The following is a 24,111-nucleotide window of genomic DNA, read 5'->3' on the forward strand; positions in this document are numbered from 1 at the left end:
TGTTTTATGTATTTGGGTGCTCCCATGTTGGCTGCATAAATATTTACAATTGTTGCATCTTTTGTTGGGTTGTCCCCTTTATTATTATATAGTGTCTCTCTTTGTTTCTTGTTGCAGTCTTTGTTTTAAAGTCTATTTTGTTCAAGATAAGTACTGCTGCTCCAGCTTTCTTTTGACATCCATTAACAGGATAAACGTTTCTCTATCCCCTTATTTTCAATCTGCAGGTGTCTTTAGTTCTGAAATGAGTCTTTTGTAGGCAGTGTATAGGTGGGTCTTTTTTTTTTTTTTTTTTTTATCCATTCTGTCACCCTTTGTCTTTTATTGGAGCGTTTAGTCCTTTTACATTCAAAGTAACTTTTGAGGGGCGCCTGGGTGGCGCAGTCATTAAGCGTCTGCCTTCGGCTGAGGGCATGATCCCAGAGTTCTGGGATCGAGCCCCACATCAGGCTCCTCCACTGGGAGCCTGCTTCTTCCTCTCCCACTCCCCCTGCTTGTGTTTTCTCTCTCTCGCTGGCTGTCTCTGTGTCAAATAAATAAATAAAATCTTAAAAAAAAAAAAAACCAAAAAACCACAAAGTAACTTTTGATATATACTTATTGCCATTTTATTACTTGTTTTGTCATTTCTGAAGATTTTCTCTGATCTTTTGTTGTCTTTTTTTGTGGTTTGCTGGTTTCTTTAATGATACATTTGTATTTCTCTCTATACTTTGCATATTGATTAGTTGTTTTTTTACATATGATTACCATTAGGTTTGTATATAACATCTGCCTACAGCAGTCTATGTTAAGTCAATGATCATTTAAGTTTGGACCTATTTACTCCTCTCCACATTTTGGGTATATGGTATCATATTTTATGTCCTTTTATTTTATGAGTTCCTTGACTGAATTTTTACAGAAATACTCATATTTACTGCTTTTGTGTTTCCTACCTTTATATTGTCACTCTTGGTCTCCTTTCTACTCAAAGATTCCCCTTTAATATTTCTTGCAGGGCTGGTTTAGTGGTCATGAATTCCTTTAGCTTTTGTTTGCCTGGGAAACTCTTTTTCTCTCCTTCTGTTATGAATGATAGCCTTGCTGGGTAGAGTATTCTTGGTTGCAGATTTTTCCCATTTAGCTCTTTAAATATATCATGCCACTTTCTTCTGGCCTGCAAAGTTTCTGGTGAAAAATCCCTTGATAGCCTTATGCAGTTTCCCTTGTATGTAACTGTCTTCTTTGTCTTGCTGTTTTTAATATTTTTTCTTTATCACTATATTTTGCCATTTTAATTACAATATGTCTTGGTGTGGATCTGCTTTTGTTTATTTTGATGGGAGTTCTCTGCCTCCTGGATGTGGATGTCTGTTTCCTTCCCCATATTAGGGAAGTTTTCAGTTATTATTTCTTCAAAGAAATTTTGTGCCCCCTTTTCTCTCTTCTTCTGGTGAGATTCATATAATACAAATGTTGTTATGTTTGATGGAGTCACGGAGTTCTCTAACTCTGTTCTCATTTTGCATAATTTTTTTCCCTCTCTTTTGTTCAGCTTGATTACTTTTCATTATTTTGTCTTCTAGGTCATTAATTTATTCTTCTGCTTCTTCCAGCCTGCTGTTCATTCCATCAAGTATGTTTCTCATTTTGTTTATTGAACCCTTTTCTCTGCTATGTTATTTGTTATCTCTGTTAAGGGTCTCAGTCATGTCTTCCACTCTTTTCTCAAGTCCAGTGAGTATCCTTATGATCATTGCTTTAAATATTCCCTCAGGCACGTTATTTATATCTGTTTCAGTTAGGGCTCCAGTGGTGGTCTTGTCCTGTTCTTTCATTTGGGATAAATTCCTCTGTCTTCTTATTTTGTCTACACTTCTGTGCCTTTTTCTGTGTGTTAGGAAAGTCAGCTATGTCTCCTTTTCTTGAGAGTAATGGCTTTATGAAGAAGAGGTCCTCTAGTGAGTGCCCTCTAGTGTAGTGTCCTCTGTTCCCCAGAGTCTGGCACTTCAGGGAGTGTCTCCAATGTGTGTTGTGTGGGCTATGCTGTTGTGTCCTGGCTGCTTTATTTTTCAGGCCAGTCAACCTCAGAGGCTTTCTTTGTCTGCTCTGGGCAGTGTTTGGTCCCTGGCCTGAATGTAGCATGTTTTAACTAGATGTGCTCTTGTCTGCTTGTGAAATGAGACTTGCTGCCACTGTTGCCAGAACAGAGGCCCTGCAAAGCTCCCAAGTTGGGAGATGCGGTGTGGGCAGAGGTTTAGGCCAGTCTTCTGGGGGAGGGAGTCACTGTACTGGAACTGAGACAGGTGTAACTGGGAAGTGCATTTTTCTGGAGCAGGGTCGAGAGTGGGCTTGGTGTAAGCAAGTTAGGTAATGAGTGTTGAGCTGCGCTGGTTCCTGCAGGTGGCCCTGTGCTTACATTGAGGGGCAGGGAAGGGAAATGGCGCTGGAGAGTTCCTTTGTTCCTAGAGTGGTCTTTCTGTGGATGATGCCTCTTGGGGATATGCTCTGAGATGAGCACACAGCCTCCCCACCTTGTGCTTGGGCACTGTTTAGATCCCTGTTTCCACACTGTGTCTGCGGGTCATTTGCCTGCCTTTTCTCTGAGAGCAGCACAGTACTCTCTGGGCTCTATCCCATCCAAGCCCACTGACTTTTAAAACAATGGGCTTTAAGTCCCACTGGTTGCAAGAACTCATGAAATTTGGCCCCTCTTGCTTTCCAAGCCAATGGCTATGGGGATTTGTTTTCTCATGTGCTTCCCTTCGTGCTAGTCTGTCTCGCCCATCTGTGCGACCATGGCTCCTTCCCTACCCACTGCAGCCACTGTCCATTTCTCTCCCAAGTCTCGTCTCTTTGCTTCCTACCTTTTCGTGTGGCCTCTTCTCTACCTTTAATCGTGGTATTTGTTCTGCCAGTCTTCAGGTAGATGTCTGGGGTATTTAGGATGATTTCATAACTAGTTATATTTGCGGGATTAGATGAGCCTAGGGTCTTCCTACTCCACTGCCATATTCCCATCTCAAATTCTGCTAAACATTTTTTAAAAAGTTAGTACCTGTCCTTTTCAAACTATTCAAAAGTTGAAGAGGAATGAATGCATCCAAACTCTTTCTGTGAGGCCAGCATTACCCTGACACCAAACCCAAAAAAAAACAAAACCAAAAACAACCCCCCCCAAAAAATCAGTATCCTTGATGCACACAGATGCAAAAAGTCTCAACAAAATATTAGCAAACTGAATTAAACAATACATTAAAAGAAGCATTCACCACAATCAAGTGGGATTCATTGCAGGGATGTGAGAATGGTTCCGCACCTATGCTACATTAACGAAATAAAGGATAATCATATCAATAGATAAGGAAAAATAATTTGACAAAATTTAGTATCTGTTTATGATAAAAACTCTAAACCAAGTGGGTATAGAAGAAATGTACCTCAACAGGATGAAAGGCCATATATGACAAACCCACAGGTAATGTCATGCTCAATGGTGAAAAGGTGAAAGCTTTTTGTCTAAGATCAAGAACCAAGGCAAGGATGTCCACTCTCATCACTTTTATTTAACATAGTGTTAGAAGTCATAGTCACAGCAATTAGGCAAGAAAAAGAAATAAAGGGCACCCAAATTAGGAAGAAGTAGAACTCTCACTATATGCAGATGACATGATGCCATATATAGAAAACTCCACCAAAAAACTATTATATTATAACTGATATAAGCATACCTCATTTTATTGTGTGCTTTATTGCACTTCACAGATACTGTATTTCTTTGCAGATTGAAAGACTGTGGCAATCCTGCGTCAAGGAAGTCTTTTGGTGCCATTTTCCTAATGATATTTGCTCACTTTGTGTCTCTTTGTTACATTTTGGTAATTCTTGCAATATTTCAAAGTTGTTTATTATTGTATTTGAATTACTGCATTCTCATGGTGAAATTTGAATGGATGAAGAGTTGTTTTCTATGGATGAGCAAAGAAAAGAAAGTGGTTTCTTGAGGTGGAATCTGTTCTTGGTGAAAATGCTACGAAGATTGTTGAAATGACAATAAAAGATTTAGAATTTTACATAAACTTAGTTGATAAAGCGTGGCAGCATTTGAGAGGATTGACTCCCAATTCTGAAAGAAGTTTAGTGGTATCAAACAGCTTTGCATGCTACAGAGAAATTGTTCCTGAAAGGAAGAGTCAATGTGGCAAACTTCATTGTCTTAATTTAAGAAAATGCCACAACCACCAATTTTCAGCACCATCACCCTGATCAGGCAGCAGCCATCAACATCAAGGCAAGACCAGAAGAATGATTTTGACTCAATGAAGGCTCATATGATGGTTAGCACTTTTTAGAAATGAAGTATTTTTATTTGAGAGAGTGAGCTGGGGAGGGGGGTACGGAGAGGGCTAGAGAGAATCTTAAGCAGGCTCCACACCCAGTGCAAAGCCCAACTCAGGGCTCAATCTCACGACCCTAAGATCATGACCTGGGCTGAAATCAAGAGACACTTAACCGACTGAGCCACCCACACGCCCCAGAAATAAAGTATTTTTAAGTTAAGGTATATACATTGCTTTTTAAAAAAATATATTGTTATTGCACACTTAACAGACTATAGTGTAAATGTAACTTTTATATGCACTAGGAAACCAAAAAATTCTTATGACTCACTTTATTGCAGGATTTATTACAGTAGTCTGAAACTGAATCCACAATATCTCCAAGTTATGCCTGTAAATGAGTTCAATAAAGTTGCAGGATACAAAATTAACATACATAACTCAGTTGCATTTCTATACATTAATAATGTATTATCAGAAATTGAGAAAAACAATCCCATTTATAATTGCATTGAGAATGAAATACCCAAGAATGAATTTAACCAAGAAATGGAAAGAGCTGTACTCTAAAAACTATGACATTGATGAAAGAAATTGACAATTCAAGTAAACAGAAAAATATACCTTGCTTATGGATTGGAAGAATTAATATTGTTAAAATGTCCATACTACGCAAAGCAATCTACAGATTCAACGCAATCCTCATCTAAATACCAATAGCATTTTTCACAGAACTAGAACAGAGAGTTCTAAAATTTGTGTGGAACCATAAAAGACCCTAAATAGCCAACAGACCCCAGAAAAGGAAGAACAAAGGTGGAGGTATCATGCTTCCTGATTTCAAACTATATTACAAAGCCATAGTAATCGGGCGCCTGGATGGCTTAGTCGGTTAAGTGACTGCCTTCTGCTCAGGTCATGATCTCAGGGTCCTGGATTCGAACCCTGCGTGGAGCTCCCTGCTCAGTGGGGAGTCTGCTTCTCCCTTTCCCTCTGATCCTCCTTCCTGCTTGTGCGTGCTCTTTCTCTCTGTCTCAAATAAATAAATAAAATATTTTTTAAAAAACCATAGTAATAAAAAAAACTATAGTACTGCCATGAAAACAGACACAGATCAGTGGGATACAATAGAGAGCCCAGGAATAAACCCATGCATATGTGGTCAATTCTATGACAAAGGAGGCAAGAATATACAGTGGGGATAAGACTGTCACTTCAATAAATGGTGTTGGAAAAATTGGACAGCTCCATGCAAATGTGTTAAACTGGACCATTATCTTACTCATATACAAAAATGTATTCAAAATGGATTAAAGACTTGAAACCATAAAGCTCCTAGAAGAAAATAGACCATAAGCTATTTGACATTGGTCTTAACAGTATTTTTTTGACCACTCCTTAGGCAGGGGCAACAAAAACTAAAACAAATGGGATTACATCAAACTCAATGCTTTTGTACAGTAAAGGAAGCCATCAAGAAAATGAAAAGCAACATTTTGGGAGAAGATAGGAGAAGATATTTGTAAACCATATATCTGATAAGGGGTTAATAGCTAAAATATAGAAAGAACTTATACAAGTTATTATAAAAACGATTAAATGGGCAGAGGACTTAAACAGACATTTCTCCAAAGAAGCCATCCAGATGGCCAGCAGACAAAGATGCTCGACATCACCAGTCACCAGAGAACTACAAATCAAAACCACGAAGAGAGATCACCTCATACCTGTCAGAAGAGCTAGAATAAAAAAGACAAGAAATAACAAGTGTTGGTGAGGATGTGGAGAAAAGGGAACTTTTGTGCACTGTTGGTGGGACTAATTTGTGCAGCCACTATGGAAAACAGTATGGAAGTTCCTCAAAAAATTAAAAATTAGAGCTACCATATGACCCAGCAATGCCATTTCTGGGTGTTTTTCCAAAGAAAATGAAAACAGCAATTTGAAGAGACACAAGCACTCCTGTGATCATTGCAGTATTATTCACAATAGACAAGATATGGAAGCAACCTAAATATCCATCAGTAGATGAATGGAGAAAGAGGATGTGAGATACACACACACACACACACACACACACACACACACAAATATTATTCAGCCATAAAAAAGAATGAAAGCTTACGATTTGCAACAACATAGATGGACCTAGAAGATATGCTAAGTGAAATCAGTCAGAGACAGATGCCGTATTATTTTATTTACATGTGAAGTCTAAAAAATGAACAAAAAAGGACAAATGAACAAACAAAACAGAAACAGACTCATAGATAAAGGAAACAAGCTGTTTATCAAAGAAGGGAGGGGCCGGGGCATAAGTGAATTATGTGAAGGGGTTTAGTAGGTACAGACTTCCTGTTTTAAATAAATAAGAATGGGATGTAAAGTACAGTATAGGGAATATAGTCAGTAATATTGTAAGAATTGTGATATAAGTGGTAACTTATGGGGGTCATTTTGTAATGTATATAAATATTGAATCAGTATGACGGGCATCTGACACTAACAGGATATTGTATGTCAGTTATGCTTCAGTTTAAAGGAAAAAAGCATTACATAGTCATAAAAGGGTGAATTCATCAAGATGACATAACAGTTCTAAATATGAATGCACCTGACAACAGAGCTTTAACAATGGAACTTCAACAGCAGAGCTCCTTTCTTTTGAAAGGAGACATACACAAATCCACAATTATAGCTGGAGACTTCAACACTCTTCTCTCAGTAATAATGAATAAAGTAAGTCAAAGTAAGTCTGTAAGTCAAAGAAGAAATCTCAAGGAAAATTAGAAACATTTTGAAATGAACAAGAATGAAAATGCAACATTAAAATTTGTGGAATGCAGCTAATTCAGCAGATAGATTTTATAGCACTACGTGGTTAGATGAACAAAGTCCCAATTCAATAGTCCAAGTGCCCATCTTAAAGAATTTTTTAAAACTAGGGAAAAATAAATCCAAAGCAAGCAGAATAAGAGGAATAAAGAGCAGAAATCAATGAAATCCGAAATAGAAAAAATAACAGAGAAAACCAATGAAACAAAAAACTGGTTCTGTGAAGAAAATCACTAATTATGATGAGTCGCCGAGTACCAGGAATAAAAGAGGTGTCAGCACAGACCCTGCATGAAAGAACAGTAATCATGGAGTCCCAGTCCTGGAACACTACGAACAAACCTACGCACATGCATTTAACAACTTAGACGAAATGGACCAATTCCACAAAAGCCACGACCTGCTGAAATCATCCAATAGTTAGCCTGAATGCTCCTGTACCAGTTAGAAAGATTGCATTTATACCGAAAAATCTCCCCCCGAAGTATTCTCCAGGCCTAAATGGTTTCACCGGTGACCTAGCCATTCCATTCCTCGGTACTTACGCAACAGAAATGAAAGCGGATGTCCGTATGAGAACTTTCCCAGGGGTTTATAACAGCTTGATGTGTAAGAGCCCAGAACTCGAATCAGCCCAGGTGTCCGTCAGCAGGTACAGATAAACATATTGAGGTTTATCCATACAGCATAACAACATTGTGCAATAAAAAAGAAACGAACTATTTACTACAGTATTAGTGATTTTCAAAAGAATTATGTTAAATGAAAGAAGCCAGACAGAGTGCATATTGTATGATCACACGTAAAAGACTAGAAAATGGAGAATAGGGACGGAAAGCAGATCGGTCGTTGTCCGGGAAGGAGGGTGTGGCAGAAGGATGGAGGGATAGATTACAAGGTTCGTGAGCAAACATTCGTGAGCCATGCTGATTGTGGTGATGATTTTGCTTACATACCCAAAACAAAAACACAAAAAAATCCTAACTGAACGGAAATTGTAGAGCTGGAAGATACAGTAATTAAAACCAAGATCCACTGGATGGTTTGTACACCACTGGAGACAGAATGAGCAAATTAAAAGGTAACTCAGAAAATATTTAAAGTAAAAGGAGCTACAAGATACAGGGATTACAGTGTGGTAGTCAAACATGTGACATACTTGGTGCCCCAGAAAGGAGGAGAATGGGACAGAATCAAGTTTGAGGAAATAATGTGGAGAGTTGCAAGGCATTAACCACAAATTCAAGAAGCCCTCCAAATTTAGAGAAACAACTATACATACGTATGTTATAGTAGAAGTTGTGAAAACCAGAGGCAAACAGAAGAACCGAAAGAATGCTTGAGGACAAAGCAGGTGCCTCTAGCGGGCAGCAGTGATTCGGATGGCCCCGGCCTCGGTAGATACGGGGATCGCCAGGAGACCGAGAAATGTTGCTACCCTCAAGTGATAAAGGAAATAAGTGCCAGCTTTGAACCCCTCCCTGGTACCTAAATGAAGACAAAATAGAGACTGAGGGAGTTCACTACCTTTACAACCCACCTGAAGAAATACTGGAAGGGATATTTTTAGGCAAAAGAACAGTGACCCCTGACGGAATGTCGGAATTGCAGGAGGGGTAAAATTGGTGGCATCATAGATACTTGGGCAGAGCTAAGTGAGTGCTGACTGTATAAAAGCATAGTGTCTTCTGAGAGTTGAAATGTATCTGTTGCGTTAAAATACATGTAAATACAGGCATATTTATTAGGGGGAGAGAATTGTACTCACAGGGCTCCTGAGTTCTTGTATTGTCTGGGAAGAGCTAAAATCAGGAACGAGTATTGTCTCTAGAATGCCCCTGTGGGAATTCTAAGATAGTAGGTCACTTAGGGTGGTGGGGTGCAGTGGGGAAGAATTCTTAAAAAACAAAAGACAAGGAAGGAGATAAAAAGTAACATTGAACATGCACAACACATAGAAAATCATTAATAAGATGGTACTTTTTACCCAAATAGATCAGTCATTAAATATAAATGGACTAATGTCAAAGATTGCCAAATGTGAAAAAAGAGAACAAACCAATAACAAACTAAGACCCAAGAATAGAAAAAGTTAAATGTAAAGAAATGGGAAAAACACAGCATGCAAATACTAAAGAGAGCTAGTGTTGGTCTTTTTGTATCAGACAAAATAGGCTTTAAGGCAAAGACATATGGTGAAAAGTTCAGCTCTCCAGGAAGACTAATTTCATAATTTGAATTTCATAAAAGGATAATTCCATATTTGTGTGTCTTTAATAACATAGCCTCAACATATATAAAGCAAAAACTAACGGAAGTAAATGAAGAAATGGATCTGCAACTATTAGGCGAGTTTTAGCTTTTAGAACAGGACAACACAAATCAATAAGGATATAATGGATTTTAACCATAGAATTAGCAATATTGGTCTATATGTAGAACACCTAGTGGCTGAAGAATACACATTTGTTTTTAAGTTCACATAGAGTATTTTAAAATACATGCAGGACACAAAGCAAATCTCAATAAATTCCAAAGAATCAAAATGATTCAATGCATGTCCTCCAACTGCATTTGGGCACAGGCTGGAATTCAAACCAGGACATCCCTAAGAAGTCTGTCTGTCTATCTATCTATCTATCTATCTCGTGAAGCAAGGAAGAAATTATAATGGAACTTTAGAAAATACTCTGAATGGGAAGGACATGAAAATCATGCAAGTGAAAATATTACATATCAAAACTTGGGCATGCAGCTAAAGCTATAATTTTGCAGAAATGCATATATTAGAAAGGAGAAAAGGCTAAAAATCAATAATACCCGATACAAAGAGAAAAACCCAGATAAAGAGGAAATATAACAGATAAGAGCACAAATTAATAAAATATAAAACATACAAAAGAGTGTTAATAAAGCTTGAAACAGGCTCTTCGAAATGTTTAATAAAACTGGTGTGCCCCTGGTGAGACTGACTATAGAAAATACAAGGCACAGTCAATCTCAGGAATGAAAAAGACATTGCTGCAGTCTGACTAACACTGAGAAAAAGAGGAAAATATGTTTAACTACATGCCAATAAATTTCAAAACATGGATGATGTCCTGGAGAAATATAACTTACCGAACTTACATATGAAGATACAGAAAATCTGAAAAGTGGTATAAATATAAAAAAAGATTAGTAACTAAAAACCCTCTCACACTTGTCCTTTTGGTGGCGAGATTGCCGGAAGAGCTCAGGGTGTTGTCTTCCAGGGTCAAATACAGGCAGAAAAGAGAATTATTTCTGTTCGGAAAGATTCTGAAGTTGTGGGCCAGAGTCCACTTTGCAGAACTAGGAGTCATACGTGTCTCCAAAGCAATTGTGTGGACAGGTGGCTGGATGCACACACAGTTACACGCATATCCCTGTGGTTGGAAATAGGGACAGTTGTTCCCTGCCACACGAAGGAGGGGGTGGATGCTGCATTGTCACAGCCAGCAGATGTTCATCAGAATGAAACAGATGGACTCAGCCAGATGTTGGAAATTAGATGATAGTTGTTGAGAAAAGGGAAAGGACAAATGGAGTTCATGTAAGGAGTAGAGAACTCTGCTCAGATTAAAACCACAGAGTGAGAAACAGGCCCCTCTGAGGATACGTGGGAGGAGTGATGTCAGCAAGATGCAGCACAGGAGGTAACAGCCTTCAACTCCCATAAAAACGCTTACACATCTGCCCATTAATGGAAACAGCCGTGGGAGGGCTCAAGTGTCCGGTTAAGAACCTGTGGCAACATAGTGGAGCAAAAACGCTCCTGCGTAGAAGGCTTGCCGGGGAGACAGGCTTACGTGAGGCATCAGGAAAGGGCTAGGATCGAAGAAGAAGGTGGGGCTCTGGCAGTCCCGTGGTGGGTGCCATCATGGTCCCCAGTGGCACGCTCTGGGGAGGACCTTGGAGGACCTCTGCAGCCCCTGTGGCCGCCTGGGCTCCTCACAGCTTTCACAGCAGAAGACCCATGTGCTAGTCGTCAGACCCCAGTGGCCTCTTTCACAAAGGACATAGTGTTTGCCATGGGTATAACCAACGGCCATTGCTACCATAGACCCCTAGGGAGGAGATGCTGCACCCTCCTTCCAGAAGGATCTGCTCTCTTGGCCACCCTTGGATCAGGACTGCCTGCTGCCTCCCCAGCCCCCTGCCAATCCCAGGCCCCTGGCTGCTCTGGGGGCATGGGTGCACGCACCTGAGGCACCGGAGCCGTCATCCCTCTGTGAGTACCTGCACTCCAGGGCCCTGTTCGGTATCTGTGCCACAGGCACCCGCACCTGTCACACATGCTGCCGCTACTGCGAGGGTGCCCACCAGCTGGAGCCAGTGCCGGGAGGAATCAGCTTAGCTGTGACATCCCCATGGGAGGACAAGGTCAGGCGATGCCTGGCAGCCCTCACCACTGAAGACCCCAACACCCCCCGCAGCCACTGCAGCCACCTGCAGTTGAGGGTCCCTGTCATCCGTGCTGACGCTCACCTCGGCTGGTAGATCTGCACGGAGACTGCACTGCTGGGCCTGTCCTGCAGCCGGAAGCACCACAGCTGGTGTCCTGTACCCACTCACAGGTGGTCTTCCCCCACCAAAACCCATCTGTAAAGGCTGCAAGAGATGACTGCTTCATCAAATGCAAAGTCAGCAACACAAGGCTACAAGAAAGAAAAAAACAAGGAAACGTGACACTACCAAAGGAACGTAATAATTTTTCCTGTAACTGACCCCAAAGGATTGAAGATGTATGAATTGTCAAAGGACTCAAACTTACTGTTTTAAGGCAGTTTGGTGAGCTACCAGAAAACTGTGAAAATAAAAGGAAACCTTCTCTAGAATGGAGTTGAGAGGCTGGCAGGGGGAGCTCTCACACCAAGCACTGGTTTTCAATTGCAGATGCAATAGGAACAGCAGGACCTCACAGGTGGGTGCTACTTTACGACTCCAGCAGGAGGGAGGAAGTTTTCTTCATCCCGGTAACAGCCCAGTCAGTGAGAGGCAGTCACAGCTCGGCCAGCGAGAAGCCACTATACTTCTAGCTCCCAGTTCACTCCAGTGGGCTTTTAGTTCACCACAGCCCCTCCCTACACCCCTTTCCTCTCTAAAAGAGCCTCATCTCCTTTTGTTCCCAACTTGCCTATGCTTTTGCCTTGGCTTGCTTGTGCCAGATTGCAAGTCTCTCATTCCCAAGGAAACCCATTTTTGCTGGTAAAATAACTGACAGTTTTATTTTTAAGGTTAACAGAATACATGTAGACAACTCAACAAAATCTGGAAAAAAGTATGTGAGGAAAATGAAAAGTTCAGCAGAGAAACAGAAATCACGAGCCAAATATTGGAGCCGAAGAATACAATGAATGACATGAAAAACTGCAACATTCAGCGTGAACGTCAGACTTGATCAAACGGAAGAAACAATTTGTGAACATTAAACAGGTCATTTGAAATTACATAGTCATAGGAGAAAAAGGAAAAAACAATGAAAAAAGTGAAGAAAGCCTACGTGAATTATGGGGCACCATAAGCAACTAATATTTGCATCGTGGGAGTCCCAGAAGAAGAGTGAAAGAAAGGGCAGAAAGCTTATTTAAGAAATTCCCAAATCTAGGAAGAGATATGTACATCCAGGCACATGAATCTCACAGAACCCCAAACAGATTCAACCCAAAGAAGATTTCACCCAGACACATTAAACTATCAAAAATCAAGACAGAGATAATTTTGAAAGCAGCAAGACATAGAGAAGAAAAACCCACTTCATTTCAAACAAGTGAATACCCACAAGGCTTTCAGCAGACTTCACAGCAGAAACCTTGTAGGCCAGGAAAGGATGGAAGGATATATTTGAAGTGCTGAAAGTAAAAACTGACAGCTAAGAATACTGGTAAAGCTGTCATTCAGGAATGAAGGAGAAATAAAGACTTTCTCAGACAAGAGCTGAGGGAGTTCAGCACCATTATACCTGCCTTACAAGAAATGCTAAAGAGAGTTCTTCAAGCTGAAGTGAAAGGATGCTTATTAGTAACATGAAAACACATGGATGTATAAAACTTACTGGTAAAAGTAACAGTCATTCAGAATATGATGGTTGTGAATCACTTAAATCTAGTATAAATATTAAAAGACAAAAGTATTAAAAATAACTATAGTTATAATTTAACGGAAACAAAATATAAAAAAGATGTACACTGTGTTATCAAAACATAACGTGTTTGTGGAAGTGTAAGTGTAGTCTCAGTATGCAATGAAGCGATCAGCTTAGAACGGACGGTAATAACTGTAATTTTAACGAAAGGCTCGTAGTTGTCACAACTAGCTCTAATATACAAAATAAAGAGAAAGGAAACCAAGCACGCCACCACAAAAAATCATGAAATCATAAAGGAAGACAGTAAGAGAGGAAGAATAAAGGAACTATAAAACAGCCAGAAAACAATAAGATGGCAATAGTAAGTCCTTATCAATAATTACTGTATATGTAAATGGATTAAGTTCACCAATCAAAACACATAGACAGTATAGACTTAAATACCTCACTTTCAACAATGGATAGATCAGACAGAAAGTCAGTAAGGAAATACTGACTGGGATGCCATTTTAGAATAAACGGACCTAACAGGCATGTACAGAATACCCCCTTCCCTTCCAACAGTAGCGGAATTTCACATTCTTCTTAACAAACATGGAAAATTCTCCAGGATAGATCATTCATTAGATCCTGAAACTGGTCTTAACAAATTTAAAAGGATTGAAATCACATTGTTGTCTTTTTTAACTATATGGTATGAAACTAGAAATCAGTGACAGGAGGGAAGCAGAAAAATGCACAAATACATGGAAACTAAACAACATACTTCTGAATAACCAGTGGGTCAAAGAAGAAATCAAAAGGGAAATAATAAAATACCTTGAGACAAATGAAAATACCAAAACTTATGATATGTGGCAAAAGCAGTTTTAAGAGGAAAGTTTATAGCAATAAAAGTCTACATTAAGAAACAAGAAACAACCTAACTTCATGCCTCTAAGAACTAGAAAAAGAAAAGCAAACTAAGCCCAAAGTTAGCAGAAGGAAGGAAACACAAAGATAAGTGCAGAAATAAATGGGCCAGAAAAACAATACAAATTATAAATGAAGAGCAAGCTTTTTTGAAAAGGTAAACAAAATTGACATGCTTTTAGCTAGACTAAGAAAAAAGGACTCAAAATCAGAACTGAAAGAGGAGATGTGACAACCGTAGTAATAAAAGAATCATGAGAAACTACCATGTACAGTTAGGCTAACATATTGTATAACCTAGGAAGAATGGATACATTTCTAGACTCACACAGCCTATGAAGATTGAATCATGAAAAAGTACAAAATCTGGATAGATCTATAAGGAGATTAAATCAGTAATCAGAAATCTCCCAACAAATAAAAGTCCAGACCACTGGTGAATTCTTCCAACCATTTTTAAAAGATCTTATTTATCTATTTCGAGAGAAGGGAGAGCACAATTTGGAAGGGGAGAGAGAGAGAGAGAGAATCTGAAGCAGCCTCCGCACTGAGTGCAGAGAGCCCAAAACAGGGCTTGATTCCACGACCCTGAGACCACAGCTGAGCTGAAATCAAGAGTCAGACTCCTGGGGCGCCTGGGTGGCTCAGTCGGTTAAGCATCTGCCTTTGGCTTAGGTCATGATCCCAGGGTCTAGGGATTGAGCCCCACATTGGGCTCCCTGCTCAGTGGGGAGTCTGCTTGCCACCCCCCCCCGCCCCCAGCTCATGCTTTCTCACTCTCTCAAATAAAAAAAAATCTTCAGAAAAATCAGAGTCAGATGCATGTATGGTCGACTAATGTATGACAAGGGTGCCGAGTATACACAATGGAGAAAAGGACGGTCTTTTCAATAAATAGTTCTGGGAAACCTGGATATCTACATGTAGAAAAATGAAATTGGACCCTCATCCTACACCACTTACAGAAATCAACTCAAAATGGATTAAAGACCTGGTATCATAAAACTACTAGAAGAAAATGGGAAAAAACTCGACAATGAATATGACACTAAAAACACAAGCAACAAAAGCAAAAATTAGAACTGGGATTACATCAAACTAAAAAGCTTTTGCACATAAAAGAAATAAAGTGAGAAGGCATCCTATAGAATAAGAAAATATTTGCAAATCATATCTGATAAGGGGCTAATATCCAAAGTACGTAAGGACCTCACACAACTCAATAGCAAAAACAAATCAAAGACCCCTCAAATAATCCAATTTAAAATAGGTAAAGAATCTGAATAGATACACTTCCAAGGAAGTCATGTAAATTGCCAACAGATACATGAAAAGGTGCTTAGCATCACTAATCATCAGGGAAATGCAAATCAAAACCATAATGAGATATTGCCTCAAACCTGTCAGGATGGCTATTTTCAAAAGACAGTAGATAACAATTGTTGGCAAGGACGTGGGGAGAAGGGGAAACCTTGTGTACTAGTGGGAATACATACTGGTAAAGTCATTATAGAAAATTGTGTGGAGGTTACTCAGTAAATTAAAAATAGAACTGCCATATGATCCTGCAGTCCCACTTCTGGGTATAGATCTGAAGAAATGAAGTCACTATTTTGAGGAGATATCTGTACCCCCATGTTCCTTGCAACATTATTCACAATAGCCAAGATATGGAAACAAGCTACGTGTTAACACTTGAACGAATAAAGAAAATAAATATATACAGTGGAATACTATTCAGCCATAAAAACAAGGAGATCTTGCCTTTTGTGACAACATGAATGAACATGGAGGTCTTCATGCTAAGTGAAATAAGCCAGAGGGAGAAAGACAAATACTCTATGATGTCGGGGGGGGGGGGGAGGGAGTTCCTAGAGCCAGAGAGGGGAATGGTGGCTGCCAGAGGCACAGATTAAAGGAGAAGCATGTGATCATCTCAATAGATGGAAGAAAGCATTTCATAAGATTCAAAGTCAAAGTCTATTAATGCCTTTGAATAATAGGAAGATAGGTTAAAAGTGAATTAGTTTAATTTGACAAAGAATATCTATTTAGAAAGTAACAGAAGTATTTCTAATACTGATGTGTTGAATGCTTTCTTTTTGAAATGGAGAACAACAGAATACCAATTATCACCACTTACTTAACAGTATCCTACTGGAGGTCTTAGTGAAATGTGGGGGTAAGACATCAGGAAGGAAAAGAAGCAGCACGGAGTGAGGTTGAGGAAGAGGAGAAGGGGAAAAAGAAATAATAGAAAAGCAGCAGGATTGAAGAAGCATGCTTCATATGGTAAAATCTGAATTTCTGCAGATGGGACCCAGTGTCGTCGTCTTTTGCTCCTCCAAGTGAGTTCAATCTGCAGGCAAGTTGAAGAGCCAGTTCCCTGTCCCCTTTTTGTAAATATTTTTGGAAGTGTTATGGTAATGGTACAGTAGCTTTATTTTTCATTTGAAGAAAATTCATTCGTCTCAAAACAAGGTTTTCCAAAGTAAATTTTGGCTTGTTTGAGTTGGTACTGATTTAAGGTAGGCTTCCATAATAGATGCTCAGAGCTGAATGATTATTCTGATTTCTCAGTGTAATTCAATATTGGTGTTTCATAAAAGGTGATGTTTCTTTAACATTATTACTTTTTATTAAGCATTTGAACAGAACAATATAATTATATGAAGAAGCCCTTGCTATAAAATTATTGTTTGGGGCCAAATTATAACTTTCCAGGGAATATGTTTGCTAAAACTTTTCCCATTTTGAGGTGGAAATTATTGTATAATAATATTTGTGGTAATAATATATTTTTTTACCTCTGTTTAATGGCACTTGAATAATTATTATTTTAAAAATCTATCAGGATTTGAAAGGAAGAAAATTATTTGTTGACAAAGTGTATGGCACATATGTGGAAATTAAAACTTACAAATTATTAAAATTAAGTGAGATTAGTGAGTTAGCTAATTAAAAGTTATTTTTCTATACCAGCAATAGTTAGAAAATGAAATTTAGAAAAATTCCACTTGGACTAACATAATGATACCAAACATCAAATAGAGATGGACCTCACAAAAAATAAGTCCTATATACTCCAAACCTTTAAACATTGAGAGAAACTTAAAGAGAAATGAATGGAAAGATATATACCATGTTCATGGATTGGAAGACTCAATTTTGTAAACACATTACTTCTCCCCAAGTGGATTTATAGATTCAGTGTGGTCCCAGTTAAAATTGTAACAGTATTCTATGGGCATTGACAAGCTGATTATATAGTATTTGTGAAAACGCAAAGGCCAGGAAAAACCAAGATACTCTGTAGAGGAAGGAAGTGATTCTCTCCCTCTGCCCCTCCCCCTGCTCATGCTCGGTCTCTCTCTCAAAATCTTTAAAACAAAACGAGTCGGGACAATGGGCTCTCCACAGTGGGAGAATAATCCTTGCTTCTAACCTCATACTCTAAAACTCATTACAAGCGGATTGTGGATCTCAAGGTAAAAGTGACACAGGAGAACATCTTCATAAAAAGTGCTACAGGAAAGACTGGCTAAAAGTTGGTTAAATTTGATCCTACTAAAATTAGCAAGTCCGTTCGCTAAAAGACTACTCGTTGAGCAAAGAGGCGAACTGCAGCGTGAGAGAAGATATTTACGATACGTGTGAGCACCGAAATGTTCTCATGCGGCACACGTATAGAACTCCCGTCAGTCGAAAAGGAAAGAATGACACCTCTACAGAAACACAGGCAAGGGATGTGGGCAGGTGTGGCATGAAAGCAGGTATCCAGATAAACCCAAGAGGTGCTCGGTTTAATTTGTTCCCAGGGAGACGCAAACAAAAAACAGAGATCCCTGCGCACCCGTCAGGATGGCTCATAAAACACAAAACCAAAATAAGTCCTGGCGAGGGTGTGGAGAAGGGGGAGCCCTTGTGCGCTGCTGGTGGGAACGCAAACTGGTGCTGCCGCTCCGGAGAACAGGACGTTCCTCAGAAAGTTAAAAAGGTCCCGTCATCCTTCTGGGTACATGTCCGCAGGACGTGAAATCGGTATCTCAGCGCTATCTGCACCCCGCGTTCCGTGCAGCACTGTTCACAACAGCCGAGATATGCAGACAGCCTGTGTTCCACGGTGGACAGCGAGACGTGGCATCTGCCTACAAGGACGTAGTATTTATCTTTGAAAAAGAAAATCCTGCTGAGTGATGTGACCTGATGCTGAGTGAGATCAGTCAGTCACAAAAAGACAAGCCCTGCACAGGGGCGCTGCTGCTGACGAAGGCCCCCAGGAGCCCTGGAACTCTCGGAAGCCGAGTGGAAGGCCGGGGGGCGGGGGTTGCAGTTTAAGGGATAAAGTTCAGTTGTGCAGGACACTTGAGCTGTCGAGACTGGCTGCACGGTGCCAAGCCCGCAGACGCCAGTACCGTACTATGCACTGAACATTCCGCGAAGAGCGCTGGTCTCATGTCGTGTGTTCCCGCCACAGAGAAACAAACAATCACATCAGGTCCTGTCACTCCCCAGGACGGCGTGGGGAAGGCGGGGGCACCCTCTCCCGAAGGCTGCAGCCCCGTCTGGGGTGCATGCCCAGCAGACGTGCACGGGCACTCGCATGCGTGTCACGCATGTCCCGGACCGGCAGCAAGCGGTGCACACCAGCACGCCGATGGCTCAAGTCATGGGAGCATCGGCGAGTGAAACTATGCAGACGCGCGCGTGAGTGCATCTCCTGGATACGATGGTGAGAGAAGCCAGACAGGCGAGAATAAACACGAGCTCGCTGACACGGTATCAGAATTAGGCAGAACCGAGCTACGGTGTTTAGAGCACATGTTTACACGGCGATGCCGTAAAGAAAACCAGATGTGGGGCTTTGTGACCTGCTCAGGGATGGGAGTCCAGGGGCACGGGGTCCTGGCGCTCTCCCTCCCCGCTTGATCTTTGTAAGCTTTTCATTTTGTTTTACGGAGCTTTAAGTAAAGTAGGTTCAAAGGACAATCAGTTCAGGAAACAGGACATCCTGCGTCCTCTGGACGTTCCCAGGCTCGGGGAGGTCCTGGGCGGGAGGCCGCTGAGCAGTGTTCTGTCGCCTGGTTCCCAGGGTTCCTCCCCGAGGATCCCTTCCCAGCCCCTAGCAGGACGCTGGTGTTGCGTGCTTCTGACCTGGTCGACGCCTGTTTGTGGGAAGTTCTAGCTCACCCTGGGGCAGGGGAGTGTGCGGGCCTCACTGTGTAGACACTTTGCTTTTTTAAGTTGGTTTGATGACGCCCGTGGGATGGGCCAGTGGAAGGAGAGCAGAGCCGTGTTTCGTGCAGCTCCCCTAGCAGGTGGGGGCTCGCACAGGGGGCTTACGCCTGACAGCTAAGTGCTGAGGGAAGGGGGTGGGCGTGCCTGTGCGCTGAGGGGACAGTGCCAGGACGGAGGTGTGCAGAGGAGCCAGGCTGCTGCAGGACCTCGGACGGCGTCTCAGGCGGGGACCAGCCCGTGTGCGAAGTTGGTGCATCGGAGAAGGACGGAAGGCCAGTGTGCGGGGCCCCCAGGTCCCGGAAGGCTTCTTTCTGGCCAGAGACGCGCCGGGTAAATACGACCGCAGAAGGCTGGTACAGAGGTGTTTCTCCTGTTTCTTCTAGATACAGCACCCCGTAAAGAGCAGCTGTCCTTAAAGGAAAACTCCGGCTTCCCAGCCAGTCTGCAGCCTCTGAGCCAAGCAGGCCCCAGGGACACCCCTGGTGGTGCCCCAGCCCCGTTGGTGCCGCCCTCCCCTCCTGTGACTGCTCTGCCCCAGGACATGGCTGCACCTGCTGCCAGCCCCAAGCCAGAGCCAGCCGTGGGGGCTGCTGTGCAGACGGGGGGCCCGGGGACCTCTCAGGGGATGGCCGGTGAGCGCGAGACCCCCCAGCCACTGGCAGAGACTCAAGATGGCCAGCTTGCGGCACAGCCTCTGGGTGCGGGCGGAGGGCCTTGTGCCCCACCTCTGGAGGCCCCCCGTTACCCCACAGGCTTGGGAGAGCCCGCCTCAGCCAGGGAGGCCACTGCCCAGGGCGAGCCCTTGCGGGCTCCGGCGCCTGCACCCGGTGCCCCCAGTGGAACCCCTCAGCCTGCCCTGGGCCAGCCCCTACCCCCGCTCCCCCCTGCAGTAGGAGCCATCAGCTTGGCCACCCCCCAGCTCCCCAGCCCCCCACTGGGGCCCACCGTGCCCCCCCAGCCGCCCTCAGCCTTGGAGTCAGATGGGGAAGGGCCACCCCCCAGGGTGGGCTTTGTGGACAGCACCATCAAGAGCCTGGATGAGAAGCTCCGAACTCTGCTGTACCAGGAGCACATGCCCACCTCCTCAGCCTCAGCTGGGACCCCCGTGGAGGCGGGGGACAGAGACTTGACCCTGGAGCCCCAGCCTGTGGTGAGTCCTGGCCCCACCAGGGTGGTGGGCTCCCTAGGCACGCAGAGCTGCCTCTCTTGGCCCTGTCTCGTTCGCAGAGGCCCACCCCATGTGCGTTGCCAGAGTGGCTCATTTGGGGAAGTGGGGCGTGTGTGCAGGGTTGGGAGCTGCCCTGGATGGGCTCTGCTTGGGGCGGCCCGGGGAGGAGACCCACCGGTTAGCTACAGAGGTCAGCAGGCGAGGCTCATGGCTCTTTCTGTTTCTTCCTCCAGCTGGGAAGGTCCGAAGCGGCTCCTGGGCCGGGGGCTGCGCTGGAGCAGGCTGGGTCCTCGCCAATGACAGGTAATGAGCCCCAGGTCAGCCGTCAGAACCCCAGTGCTCACGAGGCGCCACCAGCCTCCCTTGCTCCGGAACATGCTGCACCTCCCCCCTTCAACCCCGTAGCACCTTGGGTGGGGACGCAGACGCAGCAGGAGCCCTCACGAGGTCTTAGTTAAAGCCCACTGTGTTCCCACGACCGTAACGTGCTCATGCCCCAAGGCGAGAAGCTTGTCCGTGGCAATGGGTGAAAGTCTGGGGCGCTGGGTGTCAGGGTGCAACCAGGGCTGCCGTGCTCTCAAAGCTTTCTGGCAGGTGTCCCCTAGCCTCACTGTTCCTTGAGAAGGTTACACGGTGCTGAAGGTCATTTCGGCAGAGTGCAGGGCTGGGGGCTTCCAGCGGCTCCATGGGAACGGCCAGGCTGGGGCCACCGAGTTCCCGAATCGGGGCTTCCGTGAGGGCCCCAGGTGTGGTGCCTGTCTGTGGGAATGGCGGGATCTCAGCCCAAGGGTGCTGGTCTGGTCTTCTAAGGTGTGGGTTTCTTCTTGGCCTGGAATTCCTCGGGAGATCAGCAAGACAGGGGTCCAGCTGACCTTGTAAGAGGCCCCTGGGTGTGTGTACACGCCAGGTGAGGCCCGTTTGCAGAGTGAGGGGGGTGGCCCGCTGGATGTGGTCGGACCCCTGGTGCGGCATTCTTGGGTGTCACCCTGTAGAGGGAGGGGGACAGCGGCAGTGGGGCCAGAAGCTGTAGCGTGTGCTGTTTCCCTGGGAAAACGAGGGTCAGGTGGTAAAGCAGGGACGTGCTGGAAGGTACGAGGAGTGCCTGCTCCACCTTCTGACTTCCGTGCACAAGACACGCACTCTGGGCCCCTCCTGCAGCATCGGGGATGTCCGTGCCGTAGGCTCTCCCAAACCCACTCCTCCCGGAGTGCCGGACTCGTGGGCCAACTCTAAGGAAACAGATTCTAGTATGAAAAGGTAAACATTTCTGGAGGTCGGAGCTGTCCAGAAAGAGAGGGGGTGTAGTTGACCGTGAACCCCCCGTCCCTGGAGCCGCGCAGACAGGTGGGATGGTCCCCGCTGCAGGGATATAAGGACAGGCGTCAGGCATTGCCTGTGGGGGAGGGGTGTGACACTTGGGTCTGGGTCTCCCCAGGAATCTGCAGGGACAGCCCCCCAAACCCTGCCGGAGGCTGCCACCCCTGCTATGAGCACGTCAGTCTGGCTGCCGGCTGACACACAGCCCCCGCCTGCCTGCGGCTTGCTTCTGCCATGTGCGGGCCTCAGCTCAGGCCAGTCTCCCACACACCAGCAACTCCCGCTCTGTCACTCGGCAGTCCTGGGAAAGGGGGTCAGAAATACCACGCCGTGTCTACACTCCGTAGATGGGGAGACAGAGACAGCCCCAGATGACACGGTCCTTCCCCAGACACGGGAGCAGCAGGTCGGGGACTGGCGCTAGTGATGCTGGGTCTCCTGAGACCCTTGCATTGTCAGGGATGTCAGGGAGGCCTTCAGGTGCAGAGAGGACAGGTGAGACACGGCGGAGACGCCGGCTGTGTACAGATGACCTGGGGCGCGGGCCGACGCTATTGGGGGTTAGAAGGGACAGGTGGGACAGGTGATGGCCATCAGGTGTGCGCCCGAAGTTCTGGAGCAGGGCCTCCGGGACCTGAGTGGTGGCAGCCTGAACCCTCCTTTCCCCGAGTTATTGGAGGTCTCCTAAGAGGAAACAGGGTAGGACATCCTGGAATATTTTTAGTTTTCCTGGTTGCGGAGCACACGCACTGCAGGCCCCCTTCCTTGGGGCGGGGGCAACCTGCCCCCTCACTGATCTGATGCAGCTTGAGGGTGCCTACCCCTGCCCTTGTCCTCCACACCAGCCCGAGTAACGATTTTGACGTTCCTACAGCAGAATCATCCTTGAGCCAAGTGACAGCCTCAGGCTTGCCCACAGCGCCAAGTGCCCCCCAGGTAAGGAGTGTTCTCTGAGATGCCCAGCTGGTCGGTGGGGTTTCCCCTCCGCTGGTGTGTGGTGAGAACTTTCCCTTTCCACACCTTCTCAAGGATGTCCCCACTTCTGCCTTCCCTGCACGTGTGGAGCCCGCAGAGCGCAGCAGTGGGGTCCCCGGGGAATCAGCCCAGCCCACGCAGAGCTGCCTGGGGACACTGACGGAAGACAGCCAGGCCAGCCACCCCCAGATGCAGGGCGCTCAGGCCTCGGAGTCCCCCCAGAAGTGTCTAGGACAGCAGGAAGGCAGCTCGCCAGCCAAAACCGTGGGCCGGTTCTCGGTGGTCAGCACACAGGACGAGTGGACCTTGGGCTCCCCCCACAGCCTGCGGTACTCGGCGCCCCCGGATGTGTACCTGGAGGAGGCCCCCCACAGCCCCGACGTGAAGCTGGCTGTGCGGCGGGCGCAGACGGCCTCGTCCATCGAGGTTGGCGCGGGCGAGCCGGTGTCCAGCGACTCCGGGGACGAGTGTCCACGCAGGAGGCCCCCTGTGCAGAAGCACGCCTCCCTGCCCAGCAGCAGCGGCAGTGTGGCCAGCGACTTGGTGAAGAAGGCCACCGCCTTCCTGCACAGGTCCTCGCGGGCCGGCTCCCCCGGTCCGGAGACGCCCAGCAGGGTGGGCGTGAAGGTGCCCACCATCAGCGTGACCTCCTTCCACTCCCAGTCGTCCTACATCAGCAGCGACAATGACTCGGAGATAGAGGATGCAGACATCAGGAAGGAGCTGCAGAGTCTTCGGGAGAAGTAAGTCCTGAGAGCGGCCACTGGGGGCGGCTCAGGGGAGTGACCGCAGCTGAAGCCGGGGGTCCCACCGTGTCCACCTGGGGCTGCCTGTGCTGGGGACAGGGCAGAGGCAGCAGCCCTGCCACCGGTGGGACTGGTCCCTGGTCTCTTGCAGTGGCCCTCAGTGGGCTGGCACTCTCCCCTAGCAAGTGTGACTTGCCCTTCTGTGTTGGGGACACTGCACAGAAGTGCCATCATTCCTTCTGCCTCCCCCCCACCCCACCCATGCCCAGTCCTGCCTCCGTCTCCTCCCAGCTGCTCCAGCCCTGCGCCCCGCTCTCCCTCAGACCTGTCCCAGCCCCTGTGTCAGGACCAGCCCCAGGGCACTTGCCAGGCACTTGTAGCCCCTCCTCCCGGTGCCCTGAGCAGCCAGCAGCCGAGCTCGCGCTCGGAGCAGCCACTGGACTCGGAGGCGATCACGGAGGGGCTTGGTCCAAGGACAGATGTCCTGGT

The 24,111-nt window shown here is 45.2% G+C and overlaps 1 protein-coding gene across 12 annotated transcripts in view; it reads left to right on the forward strand.

Moving 5' to 3' along the window:
- The window catches only part of WNK2 (WNK lysine deficient protein kinase 2), a 117,656-nt gene that overhangs the window by 64,422 nt on the left and 29,123 nt on the right, over positions 1-24,111 (forward strand). For 11 of the 12 annotated variants that reach the window (XM_087858900.1, XM_045772508.2, XM_045772503.2 and 8 more), the window contains exons 20-23: positions 19,800-20,566; positions 20,818-20,887; positions 22,776-22,837; positions 22,931-23,619. In XM_087858900.1, coding sequence (XP_087715026.1) covers positions 19,800-20,566; positions 20,818-20,887; positions 22,776-22,837; positions 22,931-23,619 — 1,588 coding nt within the window. The remainder of the gene's footprint in view (positions 1-19,799; positions 20,567-20,817; positions 20,888-22,775; positions 22,838-22,930; positions 23,620-24,111) is intronic. The other variant, XM_087858897.1, reaches the window with a different exon arrangement.

The sequence above is a fragment of the Ursus americanus genome, chromosome 34 (assembly GCF_024610735.1).
Source record: "Ursus americanus isolate L20-20 chromosome 34, mUrsAme1.1.p, whole genome shotgun sequence".
In the NCBI taxonomy this organism is placed as follows: domain Eukaryota; kingdom Metazoa; phylum Chordata; class Mammalia; order Carnivora; family Ursidae; genus Ursus; species Ursus americanus.